We start from the raw sequence: 18,037 nt of genomic DNA on the forward strand, positions 1-18,037 counted from the left end.
CGGTGAGGGCCTGTACATACAGCGCAACACGCTTCGGCGTTGCATTCTCGAGCCTTATGGCCGGGAACGCCGCATTGACGGCACACCTGCGAGCGGTCGACTTCGGAGCGGCACTTCGCTATGAAGTGGCCCCGTTCCAGACACCGAAAGCAGCGCATCTCCTTCTTCGTCTTGACTGGGACCAGACGCACCTCGCATTCTGTGTACAGTACTTTCACCTTCTGGTCCGCCAGTTGTACTGCAAACTTCTTTGGGAGCCTCCACTCCAAGTCGCCTGCACAGCCCGCTGTCACGCACCCAGCTGCGGTTGGGCTGCCTGGTGCTGTGGAGGTGTAGCTTGCTGTAGTTGCTGCTCTTCCGATTTACGCTTAAGTTTAGCCTCTCGATTGAGCCGCTTCTTCTTGCTGGCCGACACCACCGGTATTCACTCTTGTTGTGGCGGCTGTTGGGGTGGTGGCTGATGGGCAGGGGCAACTGCGGTCGTTTCTGCAACTGCTGTTGGCGCTCTGATTGTTGTTGCTGGCTTTGCTGGATCTTCGGAGCGAGCCGTACAACAGGGCCTTCGCTGGTGTTATAGTGCAGCTGTCGTCCGTGGAAGTAGCTCCGAAGAATCCGCTGAATGCCTTCATGTACACGCTTCTCCTGAAGCGCGAGGGCGATCGACTGCCAGCTCGCTGTGTTAAAGGCATTGCGGATGTCCAGAGTGACGACCAGTAGATACCGATGTACCCCAAGTTCAGTTCGGCAGAAAGCTACCAGCCTGCACGATTCGGGCTATCGCGTCCACAGTTGAGCGTCCCCTGCGGAACACGTACTGCCGGTCGGACAGCATTTGCCCAGACGTACTTTCCAGGTACTGGTTGAGTCGCTCGAGGATGAGCCTCTCCAGTACCTTTCCCACGATGTCTAGCATACACAGTGGGCGGTACGACGAGCTCTCGCCCGGAGGCTTCCCCGGTTTCGGAATGAGCACAAGACGCTGTCTCTTCCATGCCGCGGGAAACAAAGCACGGTCGAGACAGTCCTGGTATATGGTATAAGGTGGCTTGGCTCTGGCCAGTCGAAAGACGGGTGTTCTGGGAACAGGTCATCAACAATGCGATCCAAGGTCGCTCGGTCAGTTTCCGGTGGTACACGACTGCCACGGAGAGACGTGAGTACGACCTGGTACTCTGCTCCAAACACATCGTCCTCGACGGCTCCTCGGGTCAATCAGCTCCTGGAACCGCCGTTCCTTGCTCCTTCGTATCTCCTTCTGCAGAGTTTTTCGTGCAGCCAGGTGACCTGCTGCAGCGACCTCACGTTCTGGCGCGTTCGACATGCGCAGAACGTGGTCCCGGGCTACTCTGCAGGCCTGCTGCAGCTGTGAGATTTCCGGGGTCCACCAGAACACATTGTTCCGACGTCCGTGCTGTCGCGGGTTTGTTCTCTGCATTGTCTCGTCACAAGCTCCAGCCAAAGCTTTGACGAGCGTCGCAGGGCAGACAGCAGCCTCGGTGATTTTCCAGGCCTTGAGGGCCTCGCGATAGCAGCCCGCGTGGAATTGACCCATTTTCCAACGGCGGCCAACCTGCCGTTGACTTAATTGGGTCCCCCGTTGTCTCTCGTGCCTCGTTCGATGCGGTGCGTCGGCAATGAAGCAGATGGACGCGTGGTCACTCGCCGTGTATGCTTGGAAACACACACCAGGAATCGGGGCGAGCGATGGACATGCTCGCAAACGTTACGTCGACTATGCTGGGCCTTGCCACACCATTCCCAAAGAAGGTTGGCTGGCTTCCGCTGTTTAGCAACCTCAAGTTCAGGAGCTCAGCGGTCGCGAGAAGCTCCTCGCCGCGGGTCGACGTTCGTTCGCTGCCCCATTCCTCGTGCCAGGCATTGAAGTCGCCTGCCAGGACCACCTTTGCGTGATTGAGCGCCTCCGTATGTACTGCTTCAAGGAAGGTCGTGAACTCGCCGATGGTGAGGCGGGGAGGAGCGTAGCAACTGATGAACGTTATTCCGGAAACGGAGGTCCTCCACACCCGCTGAATTGGATGTGGTCCGGTGACTACTACTGCTACGCTACCCCCAGAGTCGCACGCCCACTTCAGGTTGTTATTCGGAGCGCGACTGACCTCCGAAAGTAGCAGCACATCCACATTCTGCTCCATTGTCGTTTGCAGGATTAAATCCTGCGCCGTCCGCGCTCGTCCCAGGTTGTGCTGGAGGCACTTTAGGGGCATGACGCTGGCTGCTGCATCCCGCATAAGCGGTGCCCAATCCTATGTGGCCCGCCGCACTTCATACACTTAATATCCGCGGTGCACTCGGCGGCGATGTGGCCCTCCTGGCCACAGCGGATGCACTTGCCGCGACGGTCAGTGTTGCGGCATCCTCGGGCCATATGGCCGCGCTCAAGACAGCGGAAACAACGCTGTTGTTCCACTGCCGGCTTTGGAAGCTCGCGCAACTCGCTGCGGATGTAGCAAACGAACACTTGCTGGCCATCCAGTTGGCGAGCGTTGGCCAGCGGCAGCTTGATTTTCGCCCACTTGGTGCCGTTGTACAGCTCCCACAGATGGACGTGGGCAACTCCGGCAGGGCGGCCAAGCTTTTCGTTTATGGCCGTGGTAATATCCTCCGCGATTGCAAGCGGGTCCACATCGAGGACCAGCAGCTCGCCCATCTCCGTTACCACTCGGGAGCGGCCCTTCTCCTCGAGTACGGCATTCACGCGCTCACAGAGCGCCACCGAGTCAATCGAGCGGTCGATCTCGACTCGAAGTCGGCCGGCTCCGGTGCGTTGACCAATACCGATCTTGGTCCGAACATCCTCAAGTTCTGGCGCCTGACGAAGACGGAGATACATGTCCGTCCACGTCTTTCCGGCTGCCGCCGTGACCTCAATCTTATCCGCCGTTATTTGGTGGCGGGGCTTCCTGCGCAGCTGCGCTGCCTGGGCCTGTTGCGGTTGACCAGACCACACCTGCTGGACCGGTCGGTTCCACGAGCCGAGATTCGACGGTGCCTTCACTGGCTGCTGCTGCTGCCGCTGCTGCTCTTGCTCACGGAGCTGCTTCCGTTCGCGTTGCCGCCTACGGCGCTGAGTGGCAGTCAGCCATCCGCCAACTGTCTCTTGCCGTTGTTGGAGCTGGACAGTTTTAGCGGCTAGTAGCTCCGCCAACAGCTCCCGGTTCTCCTTGGCGAGCACGGCGTTATCCCGCCGCAGCTGCGCAATCTCCTCGCTGAGCATTTTCAGCGCTTCAGCCATTTGGGCCATTTCTCCGGGATGGTCCTGCGGCTGCAAATCTTTGGTCATTTTTGGGGTTTCCTCTTCCTCTGCTATAACCGGGAGCTTTCGAACTACCACTACCGGCGATAGTGGTTCTGCTGCCCGGCGGTACGAGGAAGGCGGCTGCGTGCTCTCCTCCGTTTTTTCCCCTGAACTAGGATAACTGGCTTGTGGCCGCCAAGCGTTCATAGCAACGTGGCTTTTTGATCCTTTATTGTCGGTTCTTCCTATCATTGTTTATTGTTTATTAATCGATAACTACTGTCCGCCTATGATGGCTTAACAGTTAATTTGATTGCTTATGGATAACGCAGATGTTCACAGATACAATGTCAAAATTCAGGACGCAAAATTCACCAAACGTAGGATTGTTCACCTTATCAAGGAAACGTAAAAGCTGATGTTCAAAGTCTTGGTTATCACTTATGTTGATGTTCGAAATCGACAAACGCATTCGCAACGACGAACAACAACTAAAACGAGGAATAGCTGGCTCTTCATTTCATCGTTCTTCTCGTTTAACTTTATCCTTATGAGAGCAACATTCTCCGTACCTGATGAGAAGGTCTCGATTGGAGAGGAATACGGAGTAGCTGCGCCTCCTTCTCGATGTTCTCTTCGATCGAATCTTGCGATCGCACTGAAGCTTTCGCCGCTGGGAGACGGTGGTCCACCCTTTCTAGGGTTGCTGCGCCTGTTGTTGTGACTGCGGCTGCGACAACTGCTGATGATGCTGGGCCGACAGTTTCGGTGGCTGATGCATCACCTGCAGCTGGGTCTGCTGTATGCATACCATTTGCGAACCAGCAGCTTTAGCTTTAGCAGCTCTTCCGACCGAGTGCCAACAGTCGTCTTTGCGGTCATCTCGTCCAGCAAGGCTCGCATCTTCTCATGGAGCTGCGTGATAAGCAGCTCCGAAGACTCAAGGCGCTTCGCCAACTTGATTCACCATCTGATCAAATCGCTTTGTAGCATTGTGACCCTCAAAAGCACTGAGTATTGTTCTAACCATTGTGTTAAAGTTATCAGTCATTCTGATCCTCTTGCTTTCCTCGCTGAAAGTTGTTCCACTTGGTATAGTCTACGTGGTTAGCTATAATAATAATATTAAACGTCCGGTCATTGTGACCCTAAGAAGCACTGAGCATCTTTCTGACAACTGTGTTAAAGTTATCAGTCATTCTGATCCTCTTGCTTTCCACGTTGATAGTTGTTCCATTTTGTATAGTCTACGTGGTTAGCTATAATAATACTTTTATACGTCCTGTCATTGTGACAGTTCGGATTATTCTCCGGAGGGCGGAAAACCTTCGATAGGATCAGTACATCTACTTGGCTAATTCTTGCCATCTGCAGGGCCAGGTCCTGCGCCGTCCTCCCCCGTCCCAAGTTGATCTGTAGCGGCAGTAGCATATCACCACTTTCTGCCCATTAAGGTGCCGCGTATTGGCCAGCGGCAACTTGACTCGCGCCCGCTACGTACCGTTGTGGAGTTCCCACATGTGCACGTGGGCTACTCCAGCCGAGCGGCCGAGCATCTCACTGATGGCCTGAGATACATGCTCTGCTGTGGCGAGCGGGTCCACGTCGACGACCAGCAGCTCACCCATCTCCGCCACGCCTCTTGAGCGACCATTCTCCCCAAGGACTGGGTTAATCCTCTCGCAGAGGACCGCGGAGTCGACTTCACGGTCGATCTCAACCCGAAGCCGGCCAACTCCGGTGCGTTGGCCAATGCCGATCTTGGTCCGCACGTCCTCGAGTTCTGGCGCCTGGCGAAGACGGAGGTACATGTCCGTCCACGTCATGCCAACCGACGCCGTTACTTCAATTTTGTCCGCCGCCCGACCAAGCGGCAACGCCCGAAATAGGGTGCCAGCTCCTGGCGTCGTCTCTCCCAATGCAGCTGGACCCGCTCCCGGATGAGCCGGCGACGCTCAGCTGTTCCCGGTAATGGGGGAGGCACTGGAGCTCGCTCGGCTCTGATAATAATATTTAAGCACGCATTTCATTGAGTCTTTGCACTATTACGTCATCAGGAGCCATCTTTGGAGTCCTGGAAACCAGTAGCGCTTCACCTTTACTATTATCGCACATTTCGTACGTGATATAGCTCAAAATTTCATTTTTTAATTAAAGGTGAAAAATATCCATGAGCGAGGCTCGGACATAGGGAAATAGGGTTCAATAAATTCCAGATCAGTAGTAGTGTCCGTGCCGGTGATATAGTGGTGGCTTGAATGGCTCAGACGGAGACGTCGTTGGCTGTGATAATGCATAATCCATGTGCGTTGGTCGCGATGAAATTGTTGCGATGTTTGCGCCATCAGCAGGTGCAGTGGAGAGTTTAATCAGCTCTCTTCGGTTGTCGATAGGATTTATTTGAGCGTCCTTTCTACTGGACAGCTCACTCAGTAGATCCTCACGGATTGCTCCTAATTCCGTTGAAATATCTCTTTTAACCGAAGTTATTATCTCAGAGACGATGTCACTTGTCGAGGCATAGCAGCTAGGAATTGAGAGATTAGACTCTCCTCCATTTTCGCCAGTAGAGAGGTAACTTCTCCGATAAGCCCGTGTCTGCCGGACTCTCTGAATTTCAAGCACTCCGCACACATCCAAAGGAGACCATGTCCTTTCCTAAGCTCCCGAATATCAGAATAATTCAGATGATGATCTTTTTGTCTGAACATGTTTTATAAGTCTTTTTGTAAAGAAGCCAAACCTTCCTGTCCCCTGTGGTTTCTTTTCTACAGTCGCACATGCACACATGCACACACACACAACAATGAGAAGAAAATGATGACCTAGGGGCCGATACCTTCTGCCTATACTGTACAAGATCGTGAAGTCTCTAAGGTGGCCAGATGCCACACACACGCACGTACACTCATGATGGAAAACTAATTTCTCAAAACGAAAGAAAGCGCGCCAGTTCTGCTTAACGTTCTGTCGCGAAAAAAAAATACGACTATCTTCGAGTCAGCTACACTACATATATGCATTATGTTAAATTCCTTATTGGATTCCAAAATATGCCTGACATCATCAGTAGTTTGTATAAATACATAATTTTTGTTAACTCCATGGTCTGACACAATCATTCTTAAACATTCACCAATATGAATATAGTCACTAGTAGTATTGATTACTCTACCATTAACCCACATGCTTATAGGCAAATCCTTTAAACTTACAGTCATATCAGATAACAGCATGTCCCAAACGTTATAAGCTCCAAGAGCATCAAATTTCATTCACGTTTTTCATATGCATATAATCAATTGTGGCAAACATATTTGCTAATATATTTAATGTTTTCAATTTCGAGATAACGATTCCGGTTTCATCTTAAGTGATTCCATTTGGATACTTTCTCCTAACATATCGATTATACGATGATGATACCGCGTCAATTAAAATCTTCTGCTTTGAACTATCCATATGACGCACCATAACAGAATCGGAAAGCGGTAATTTACCTCTGCGCTCTATATCATTAATGATCTTTGTTGGATCATTAAACAACTCAAGAATTGATTCACCATCTGATCTAATCTCTTTGTAGCATTGTGACCCTCAAAAGCACTGAGTATTGTTCTAACCGTTGTGTTTAAGTTATTAGTCATTCTGATCCTCTTGCTTTCCTCGCTGAAAGTTGTTCCACTTGGTATAGTCTACGTGGTTAGCTATAATAATAATATTAAACGTCCGGTCATTGTGACCCTAAGAAGCACTGGGCATCTTTCTGACAACTGTGTTAAAGTTATCAGTCATTCTGATCCTCTCGCTTTCCTTGTTGAAAGTTGTTCCACTTTATATAGTCAACGTGGTTAGATATAATCCACATCTGGTGAACGACTGCCTTCTTAATTCTTCTGCCATGTGAATTCCGGGTGGCTCGGGAACAGGTCTCCGACGATACGCTCTAGTACTGCGCAGTTTGTTTCGTGAGGATTACGACTGTCACGCAGGCGAGCCATTATCACCTGATAGCCTGAGCCGAAGGCGTTGTCCTGGACCGCATCAATGAGCTGCTGAAATTGTTCCTGCTTGCTTGTTCGGATCAAGCGCTTCAGGGCTTTCCGGTTCTCCCGGAGTTGCTATTGCTGTTTCTGCTCTCTCCTCTGGGTCCGACATCGTCAATCTTAATCATTAATCTGCAGGACGCTTAGCGTCTCCAGTCTCGATGACCCACGCGGTGAGGGCCTGTACATACAGCGCAACACGCTTCGGCGTTGCATTCTCGAGCCTTATGGCCGGGAACGCCGCATTGACGGCACACCTGCGAGCGGTCGACTTCGGAGCGGCACTTCGCTATGAAGTGGCCCCGTTCCAGACACCGAAAGCAGCGCATCTCCTTCTTCGTCTTGACTGGGACCAGACGCACCTCGCATTCTGTGTACAGTACTTTCACCTTCTGGTCCGCCAGTTGTACTGCAAGCTTCTTTGGGAGCCTCCACTCCAAGTCGCCTGCACAGCCCGCTGTCACGCACCCAGCTGCGGTTGGGCTGCCTGGTGCTGTGGAGGTGTAGCTTGCTGTAGTTGCTGCTCTTCCGATTTACGCTTAAGTTTAGCCTCTCGATTGAGCCGCTTCTTCTTGCTGGCCGACACCACCGGTATTCACTCTTGTTGTGGCGGCTGTTGGGGTGGTGGCTGATGGGCAGGGGCAACTGCGGTCGTTTCTGCAACTGCTGTTGGCGCTCTGATTGTTGTTGCTGGCTTTGCTGGATCTTCGGAGCGAGCCGTACAACAGGGCCTTCGCTGGTGTTATAGTGCAGCTGTCGTCCGTGGAAGTAGCTCCGAAGAATCCGCTGAATGCCTTCATGTACACGCTTCTCCTGAAGCGCGAGGGCGATCGACTGCCAACTCGCTGTGTTAAAGGCATTGCGGATGTCCAGAGTGACGACCAGTAGATACCGATGTACCCCAAGTTCAGTTCGGCAGAAAGCTACCAGCCTGCACGATTCGGGCTATCGCGTCCACAGTTGAGCGTCCCCTGCGGAACACGTACTGCCGGTCGGACAGCATTTGCCCAGACGTACTTTCCAGGTACTCGTTGAGTCGCTCGAGGATGAGCCTCTCCAGTACCTTTCCCACGATGTCTAGCATACACAGTGGGCGGTACGACGAGCTCTCGCCCGGAGGCTTCCCCGGTTTCGGAATGAGCACAAGACGCTGTCTCTTCCATGCCGCGGGAAACAAAGCACGGTCGAGACAGTCCTGGTATATGGTATAAGGTGGCTTGGCTCTGGCCAGTCGAAAGACGGGTGTTCTGGGAACAGGTCATCAACAATGCGATCCAAGGTCGCTCGGTCAGTCTCCGGTGGTGCGCGACTGCCACGGAGAGACGTGAGTACGACCTGGTACTCTGCTCCAAACACATCGTCCTCGACGGCGTCAATCAGCTCCTGGAACCGCCGTTCCTTGCTCCTTCGTATCTCCTTCTGCAGAGTTTTTCGTGCAGCCAGGTGACCTGCTGCAGCGACCTCACGTTCTGGCGCGTTCGACATGCGCTGAACGTGGTCTCGGGCTACTCTGAAGGCCTCCTGCAGCTGGGAGATCTCCGGTGTCCACCAGAACACATTGTTCCGGCGTCCGTGCTGTCGCGGGTTTGTTCTCTGCATTGTCTCGTCACAAGCTCCAGCGAAAGCTTTGACGAGCGTCGCAGGGCAGACAGCAGCCTCAGTGATTTTCCAGGCCTTGAGGGCCTCGCGATAGCAGCCCGCGTGGAATTGACCCATTTTCCAACGGCGGCCAACCTGCCGTTGACTTAATTGGGTCCCCCGTTGTCTCTCGTGCCTCGTTCGATGCGGTGCGTCGGCAATGAAGCAGATGGACGCGTGGTCACTCGCCGTATATGCTGGAAACACACACCAGGAATCGGGGCGAGCGATGGACATGCTCGCAAACGTTACGTCGACTATGCTGGGCCTTGCCACACCATTCCCAAAGAAGGTTGGCTGGCTTCCGCTGTTTAGCAACCTCAAGTTCAGGAGCTCAGCGGTCGCGAGAAGCTCCTCGCCGCGGGTCGACGTTCGTTCGCTGCCCCATTCCTCGTGCCAGGCATTGAAGTCGCCTGCCAGGACCACCTTTGCGTGATTGAGCGCCTCCGTATGTACTGCTTCAAGGAAGGTCGTGAACTCGCCGATGGTGAGGCGGGGAGGAGCGTAGCAACTGATGAACGTTATTCCGGAAACGGAGGTCCTCCACACCCGCTGAATTGGATGTGGTCCGGTGACTACTACTGCTACGCTACCCCCAGAGTCGCACGCCCACTTCAGGTTGTTATTCGGAGCGCGACTGACCTCCGAAAGTAGCAGCACATCCACATTCTGCTCCATTGTCGTTTGCAGGATTAAATCCTGCGCCGTCCGCGCTCGTCCCAGGTTGTGCTGGAGGCACTTTAGGGGCATGACGCTGGCTGCTGCATCCCGCATAAGCGGTGCCCAATCCTATGTGGCCCGCCGCACTTCATACACTTAATATCCGCGGTGCACTCGGCGGCGATGTGGCCCTCCTGGCCACAGCGGATGCACTTGCCGCGACGGTCAGTGTTGCGGCATCCTCGGGCCATATGGCCGCGCTCAAGACAGCGGAAACAACGCTGTTGTTCCACTGCCGGCTTTGGAAGCTCGCGCAACTCGCTGCGGATGTAGCAAACGAACACTTGCTGGCCATCCAGTTGGCGAGCGTTGGCCAGCGGCAGCTTGATTTTCGCCCACTTGGTGCCGTTGTACAGCTCCCACAGATGGACGTGGGCAACTCCGGCAGGGCGGCCAAGCTTTTCGTTTATGGCCGTGGTAATATCCTCCGCGATTGCAAGCGGGTCCACATCGAGGACCAGCAGCTCGCCCATCTCCGTTACCACTCGGGAGCGGCCCTTCTCCTCGAGTACGGCATTCACGCGCTCACAGAGCGCCACCGAGTCAATCGAGCGGTCGATCTCGACTCGAAGTCGGCCGGCTCCGGTGCGTTGACCAATACCGATCTTGGTCCGAACATCCTCAAGTTCTGGCGCCTGACGAAGACGGAGATACATGTCCGTCCACGTCTTTCCGGCTGCCGCCGTGACCTCAATCTTATCCGCCGTTATTTGGTGGCGGGGCTTCCTGCGCAGCTGCGCTGCCTGGGCCTGTTGCGGTTGACCAGACCACACCTGCTGGACCGGTCGGTTCCACGAGCCGAGATTCGACGGTGCCTTCACTGGCTGCTGCTGCTGCCGCTGCTGCTCTTGCTCACGGAGCTGCTTCCGTTCGCGTTGCCGCCTACGGCGCTGAGTGGCAGTCAGCCATCCGCCAACTGTCTCTTGCCGTTGTTGGAGCTGGACAGTTTTAGCGGCTAGTAGCTCCGCCAACAGCTCCCGGTTCTCCTTGGCGAGCACGGCGTTATCCCGCCGCAGCTGCGCAATCTCCTCGCTGAGCATTCTCAGCGCTTCAGCCATTTGGGCCATTTCTCCGGGATGGCCCTGCGGCTGCAAATCTTTGGTCATTTTCGGATCTTCTTCTTCCTCTGCTATAACCGGGAGCTTTCGAACTACCACTACCGGCGATAGTGGTTCTGCTGCCCGGCGGTACGGGGAAGGCGGCTGCGTGCTCTCCTCCGAATTCTCTCCTGATAGCAGGCGCTTCGAGCGCCTTACACGGTCCATCCCGCAATCAGTCCATGAACTGATGCAGGGATGGGGGTGCTCGCCACGCTGTTACTCCGGGGCACTCAGGGCTCTCACGGAACTCACGGGCACTCAGTGGCACACCCGGGCACTCAGTGTGTGAGCCACCCACCGTTTTGCCCACTGGGAAGGGCCTCGGAAAGTTGCCTGCTGGGAATTCTGGTTTCGCCCACGATACGGAGCGACGCGGAGGCACGTCCGCACAGCTCGAATGACAGTTCACCTCTACTAGGATAACTGGCTTTTTTTTTTTTAATATAGTGTTTATTTAACAAGTTAACAAACACCCCCTTCCATGAGCCCGATACCCGTGAGGGACTTAAAGCTCCGGAAGACCCCGTAACATCCTCCTTCTTCCTATTCCTTCCGTTTTTTTCCTTCCTTCCTATTTCACTTCCTAACTTCCTCCTTCCAACGATTCAACCCTCAAGCATCAGTGCTGCTTCAACGGCCCGGCAGGTCTGCTTCGGCTGCCGCTGCAACCGAGGCCGCAGACCTCGCGCTTCGCCGTAGATGACGCACGTCGTTCACGTCCCGATGCTGGCCAGGCTCCGCCCGGAAATAGGGTTCCAGCTCCTGCCGTCGTCTTTCACGATGCAGCTGGACCCGCTCCCGGATGAGCCGGCGACGCTCTGCTGTTCCCGGTGATGGGGGAGGTTCTGGTTCAGCGTTCCGCCGCTCCCGACGTCCCTCAGCGAGCCCGGTTTGACGCTCGTTCTCGCGGATCTCGTCTTCGAGCTGCGACTCCGCCGCCCGGTTGGACCTCTCCTCGTTCCAGCACTGTTGAAGTTCGGCGGTGATCTGCCTGGCAGCCTCGCAGCCCCTGCTCCAACAGCCCTGGTCTCGCAGCAGGAACTCCTCGAAGCTCTCGACCGTGACGAGGTTGATTGTGTTCTCTGCAAGCAGCCGCTGCCTGACGTCTGCAAACCTGGGACACTCGAACATCGCGTGCTCGGCGTCCTCGACGGCTCCAGGGCACCACTGGCAATCCGGGGACGAGGTGAACCCCATGGCGCACAGGTAGTCCCGGAAAAATCCGTGACCAGAGAGGACCTGGGCCAGGTGGAAGCTCACCTCTCCATGTTTCCGCGAATGCCAGGCCGCAATGTTGGGTAGGACGCGATGTGCCCACCGCGTGTACCTGCTGGCACCGTCTTCAGTCGCGTCCGCATCCAAGCCTTGCTGCCACTGCTCCATGGTGATGGCCCGTTCCGTCGCCCGGATCTCGTCGGTGGTACGGGTTCGAGCTGGGTCCAGTCGAGCCTCGTACAACCGGGCATCCTCCTTGATTTTCTCCAGACCCAAGCAGCTTTTCTCTCGATTCTCCTCGCTAAAGAGACTAGACATGAATGAAGCTCTTGCATAAGGGCATACTTTAGTTAGTATTTACTGATCTAGGGATAACTGGCTTGTACGCAACTAGCCAACGATGAACTCTGTACATCTGGTGCACCGACAAAATCTGACGGATTGCCTCGATGTTCCAGGTTATCGTGGCGCGATCATACGCAACCGCTGTAGCTGCTCCAACACCGCGGGTTGCTACAGAGAGTGGCAAAGCCAAGCGCTGTAGAGTTAGCTGTACAGCATTTACTACGTTAGAGAGGGATTGGTCAACGTCCTTGGTCAGAAAACCGAACGTCTCGTCTCTACGCCTGTCTACTTCAGCCATCTGTTGAGCTCCAATGCGTTCACGGAATTCGTCTTGTTTTCGACTTTTGGAGTTCCTACCTTGTCTCCTTCTAGGGTTCTTCGACACAAAATCCTTTGTGTCAGTGACAGTAGTGTCAACTTTTAAAGAGGAGGTGGACATCTTTTAGGTTGACTGGTTTTCGTCTATTCAGAAACGAAATTGTCAGGGATAACTGGCTTTTTTTACAGTCTAGGATCATGACGATCGTAGACGGTGCCTCACAAACGAGGCGGAGGACGTCACGCACATCGCCAGGGATGTAGATACGCTCAAGAGCGTCGTCCACCGTTATGGGCTCTGATTGAGCCTCTTGTGCAAGATACAGCTTATATGCGACGAGCCAAAGATGTACACGATACATTTGATGCACCGACAGAATTTGCCGTATAGCGTCAATGCTTCATGTAATAGTGGCGCGGTCGTATGCGATTGCAGTTGCAGCTCCAACAGCGCGGGTGGTGATTGATAGTGGTAGTGCCAAGCGTTGTGGAGTGAGTTGCACTGCGTTAACCACATTGGAGAGGGACTGGTCGACATCTATTGTCAAGAATCCAAATTTTTCGTCTCTGCGACGGTCAGCCTCAGCCATCTGCTGCGTTCCGATTCGCTCACGAAATTCGTCTTGTTTCTTGCTTCTAGAGTTACGACCCTGCCTTCTTCTAGGGTTCTTCGACGTGGTTTCCCGTACGTCAGTGACAGAGTTGTCAATTTTTGCAGATAATGAAGACATTTTCTTTAAAATTGGTGGTTCTGCATCAGCGCAGTAACTGCCTTCGCAACACGGAGAGCCTTTTGCGACACGGCCTCGACGTGATGTTTCCAGCTCAGGTGGTCCTCCAGCGTGACACCGAGGTAGCGGATGGTCCTCGGTCGACGAGATGTCGACCGGTATCCACGGGTGGCCCTGACGGAGGCTGCTGATCATCACCATCTCCGTTTTACCAGCGGAGAGCTTGAGGTGCTGCCGCTCCATCCACTGGTCCACGATCCGGACAGCCTTCTCGGCCTCTGCAGCGGCCTCCCTGGGAGTGTAGACAGGAACCGTCAGGACGATGTCATCCGCGTATGCGATGATTTCAACGCCCGGTGGCAGCTCCAAAGCCAAGACGCTGTCATACAGCACGTTCCAAAGAGTAGGTCCAAGGATCGACCCCTGCGGAAACGTCGCAGGTAACGATGCCCTTACTGGTCTCGTACCACTCGTACCCAGGCCCGACTGCTGTCTCGGCATAGTGGCGTTGCAAGCTTCGCGTAGAAGCTTCATCAGACCTTTGACGTCCTTCGCCGTTTCATCAAGGCGGAGATCAACCAATAGTTCAGCGAAGATGTCCGGGCTGAACCTGGTGATCATCCACCTCATGATTTTCCGCGATCTGTCTCGGCATGCTGTTGTCGCGCTCCGTGCCTGGTGCTCTCGGTTGCTGTTGTTGACTTCGTTGACGGTGAAGCAGACCGCTCGATGATCACTCAGAGTGGGCCGGCTGCTGACCGCCCAATCGCCCGGTCCGGCGATGGCATGGCTGGCGAAGGATACATCGACAATGCTCTCGCTGGCAACCCCGTTCCCTACGAAGGTGGGTGTGTTGCCGCGATTGAGCACCTTCAAGCCTAGCCGTTCGCAGGTCAGCAGCAGCTCCTCGCCCTTAAGGGACGAGCGAGGGCTACCCCACTCTTCATGGCTGGCGTTGAAGTCTCCAGCGAGGACGATCCGCTGGTGACCCATTGCCACCATTTCTACGGCTTCCAGCACCTGCACAAAGCGCTCAACGTTGACTAGAGGCCGAACGTAGCAGCAGATGAAGAGCACGCCGTCAATGACGGCTGCTGCCACCCACGGCACTCCAGTCGCTAGCACTCTCTGAACTGGCGACCTACCTGTCGCGATGATTGCGACACTCCCGGACTCATCTGCGACCCAGTTCCCGTTGTTCGTGGGTACGCGGTGCAGATCGGACAGAAGGACAACATCCGCCCGATCCTCACGCGCATGCTGGATTGCAAGGTCCTGGGAGACGGCGCGTCGCTGGCAGTTCAGCTGCATTACACGTGTGAACGTGTAGCCTGCACTCCTCGACATGACCGATCACCGGTCTGGTGTGCCGCATCGCACACTCCACAGCGAGCGGGAGCCTTGCATCCCCTCGCGCGATGGCCTTCTTCGCCGCAGCGGAAACATCGGTTGGAACGGTTAGTTCCTTTACACTCAAAGGAGCGGTGCCTGCTTTCATGGCACCGGAAGCACCTTTGAGCGCTCCGCTTAGGCTCTTCTGCTACCTTGATGGTAGAGACGCAGAAGCCGACCCTCAGCTTCTTGGTGTCCAACAACATTGCCTCGCTGCGCAGAACGCGTACTCTAAACCTCTGCAGTCCGTTCGGGAACGCGTGCAACGATATGTTTTCGGCAGGAATGGCCACACCATACTGAGCTTTAATCTCAGCGGCCACCTCCTCCGGCGTCGCCAGGGGATCCACGTTGTTTGCCGAGATATACGCCATCTCGGCGATAAGGCTGGTCACTCCGCGTGACCCAATGGCCTTTGACACCTGATCGCGCATTCGAGGGCCATCTGCGCTCTGCTTCAGCCGGAGGATCAGATGATCTCTCCGGGTACGCTCCGCACGGACTACCTCAGTCCGTACCTCCGCTAAGGAGGTGTTCAGCCGTGCCAAGCGGAACACCTCCTCCCAGCTGGCGTCTTCCGCCGGGATTACTCTTAGAGCCGCTGGTCGACTCTCTCGACCCTTCACTGGCTTTTTCTTTCTCCATTCCTCCTGGACAGGCTTCACCCACTGTCCAGGGGGGGTTACTTTCTTAGGTGGGAGGGTATGGCTTCCTCCCACCACCGGTGGTATCACCGCTGCTGGTGCTGGCGTCACCGCAGCCTTCTTCTTTTTCTTCTGTTTCTTTTTACTGGCCACCTCCTGCCAGTCACCCGCATCGGTCGGCGGCTGTTGAAACACTTCTGCTTGTGGCTGCTTTTCGGCCACCACAGGTTTTGGCGCCTGTGGGGTGGCCTTTGCAGCCATTGCAGCCTTTAGCTCGTTGCTATTCTTCTGTAGAGCTGCATTTTCTCTTCGCAGCTCTGCAACCTCCTGTGTTAGCGACCGGACCGATTCACTCAGGTTCCGGATCTGCGTAACAAGGTCGTCCATTCCTGCTGGCGATGTTTTTTTAACTGCCACTGTCTCTGCAGTCTCACCCAGTTGCCGTTGTTCGTGGGTACGCGATGCAGATCGGACAGAAGGACAACATCCGCCCGATCCTCACGCGCATGCTGGATCGCAAGGTCCTGGGAGACGGCGCGTCGCTGGCAGTTCAGCTGCATTACACGGGTCACGGGAGACTTGCGCGGTGACCCTCCTCGCCGCAGCGGTTGGAATGGTCAGTTCCTTTGCATTCGAACGAACGGTGCCCGCTCTCGTGGCAGCGGAAGCAACTCTGCGAACTCCGTTTGCGTTCCTCTTCTACTCTTATCACTGACACACAGAAGCCAACTCGCAGCTTCTTTCCTTCTAGTTGTGACACCTCGTTGCGCAGAACGCGAGCTCTTAACCGCTGCAATCCATTCGGGAACACGTTTCGGAAAGGGTGATAGTCTCAGGCGGGATGGCCACACCATACTGAGCCTTCAGCTCAGCGGCCACCTCCTCCGGCGTTGCCAGGGCATTCACATTGTTCGCCGAGATATACGCCATGTCGCGCAATAATTGTTGTCGCCCCGAGCGATCCCACCGCCTTGGTGGCCACCTGCTCGCGCATCCGTGGTCGCAGGCGCAGTATAAGGTGGTCTCGACGGGTTCTCTCCGTGCGCAGCTCCTTTAAGGAGGTGTTTAGTCGCGCTAGGCGAAACACCTCCTCCCAGTTTGCATCTGCCGCTGGGATTACTTGCAGTGCTACGGATCGGCTTTCACGAGCCTTTGTAGCCTTCTTTGGTTTTCTCCATTCCCCCTGGACAGGCTTCACCCACTGTCCAAGGGGAGTTTTCTTGGGTGGGAGGGTATGTTTTCCTCCCACCTGTGGCAGCATCTCTAGCTGTGTCACAGCTTGTTTCTTTTGCTTCTTTTTTTCTGGTGGCTTCCTGCCAATCACCCTCAGCGGACGACTGTGGTTGCGGGTCCGCTGGTGGCTGCTTCTTGGCTACCACAGGTTTCGGCGCCTGCGAGGTGGCCTTTGCAGCTTTTAGCTCTCGGTTCTCTCTCTGGAGCGCGGCGTTCTCTTTCCGCAGCTCCGTCACTTGAAGCGTAAGCATCCGAACCGATTCGTTCAGGTTACGCATTTGGGTTAATAACTCAGGTTACGCATTTGGGTTAATAAATAATAATAACCAACTGGGACCTTGCAACTCGCGGGGAAGGGGGGAGCGGAGAATTTTCCTCCTCTCTCGCCTCCATCGACACCAGCCGCCTTGACCTTCTTAGCAGCTCCATGGAGCCGTTAGGCAGGGGACTAGGATAACTGGCCGCCAAGCGTTCATAGCAACGTGGCTTTTTGATCCTTTATTGTCGGTTCTTCCTGTTAATCCCGGTTCTTCCTGTTAATTGTTGTTCTTCTTGTTAATTTGATTGCTTATGGATAACGCAGATGTTCACAGATACAATGTCAAAATTCAGGACGCAAAATTCACCAAACGTAGGATTGTTCACCTTATCAAGGAAACGTAAAAGCTGATGTTTTGGTTATCACTTCAAAGGTTCAAAGTTTTGGTTATCACTTATGTTGATGTTCGAAATCGACAAACGCATTCGCAACGACGAACAACAACTAAAACGAGGAATAGCTGGCTCTTCATTTCATCGTTCTTCTCGTTTAACTTTATCCTTATGAGAGCAACACTCTCCGTACCTGATGAGAAGGTCTCGATTGGAGAGGAATACGGAGTAGCTGCGCCTCCTTCTCGATGTTCTCTTCGATCGAATCTTGCGATCGCACTGAAGCTTTCGCCGCTGGGAGACGGTGGTCCACCCTTTCTAGGGTTGATGCGCCTGTTGTTGTGACTGCGGCTGCGACAACTGCTGATGATGCTGGGCCGACAGTTTCGGTGGCTGATGCATCACCTGCAGCTGGGTCTGCTGTATGCATACCATTTGCGAACCAGCAGCTTTAGCAGCTCTTCCGACCGAGTGCCAACAGTCGTCTTTGCGGTCATCTCGTCCAGCAAGGCTCGCATCTTCTCATGGAGCTGCGTGATAAGCAGCTCCGAAGACTCAAGGCGCTTCGCCAACTTTGCGAGCTCTTCATTTTTATTTTTCTGCATCAGACGGAACCCTTGTGTTTCTGCCTGAAGATCCATCTCCTTCTGTCTTTGTTTCTTACCCCGAACAGCAGCCACCTGTTTGGTCATTGCAGGTTGTGCCACTGAAGTCGTTGGGCTCTTTGCGCTACATGTATGCATTATGT

The 18,037-nt window shown here is 54.5% G+C and overlaps 1 protein-coding gene across 1 annotated transcript; it reads right to left on the bottom strand.

The window, feature by feature from the left end:
* Window positions 1-11,390: 11,390 nt before the first annotated feature.
* Window positions 11,391-16,916, bottom strand: LOC128726746 (uncharacterized). Its single transcript, XM_053820575.1, is given in 6 exon segments — window positions 11,391-12,303; window positions 13,379-13,516; window positions 13,518-13,918; window positions 14,156-14,662; window positions 14,914-15,284; window positions 16,730-16,916. Coding segments are annotated over 6 exon segments (2,517 nt in total).
* Window positions 16,917-18,037: the final 1,121 nt, after the last annotated feature.

Source organism: Anopheles nili, chromosome 2 (assembly GCF_943737925.1).
Source record: "Anopheles nili chromosome 2, idAnoNiliSN_F5_01, whole genome shotgun sequence".
NCBI lineage: Eukaryota > Metazoa > Arthropoda > Insecta > Diptera > Culicidae > Anopheles > Anopheles nili.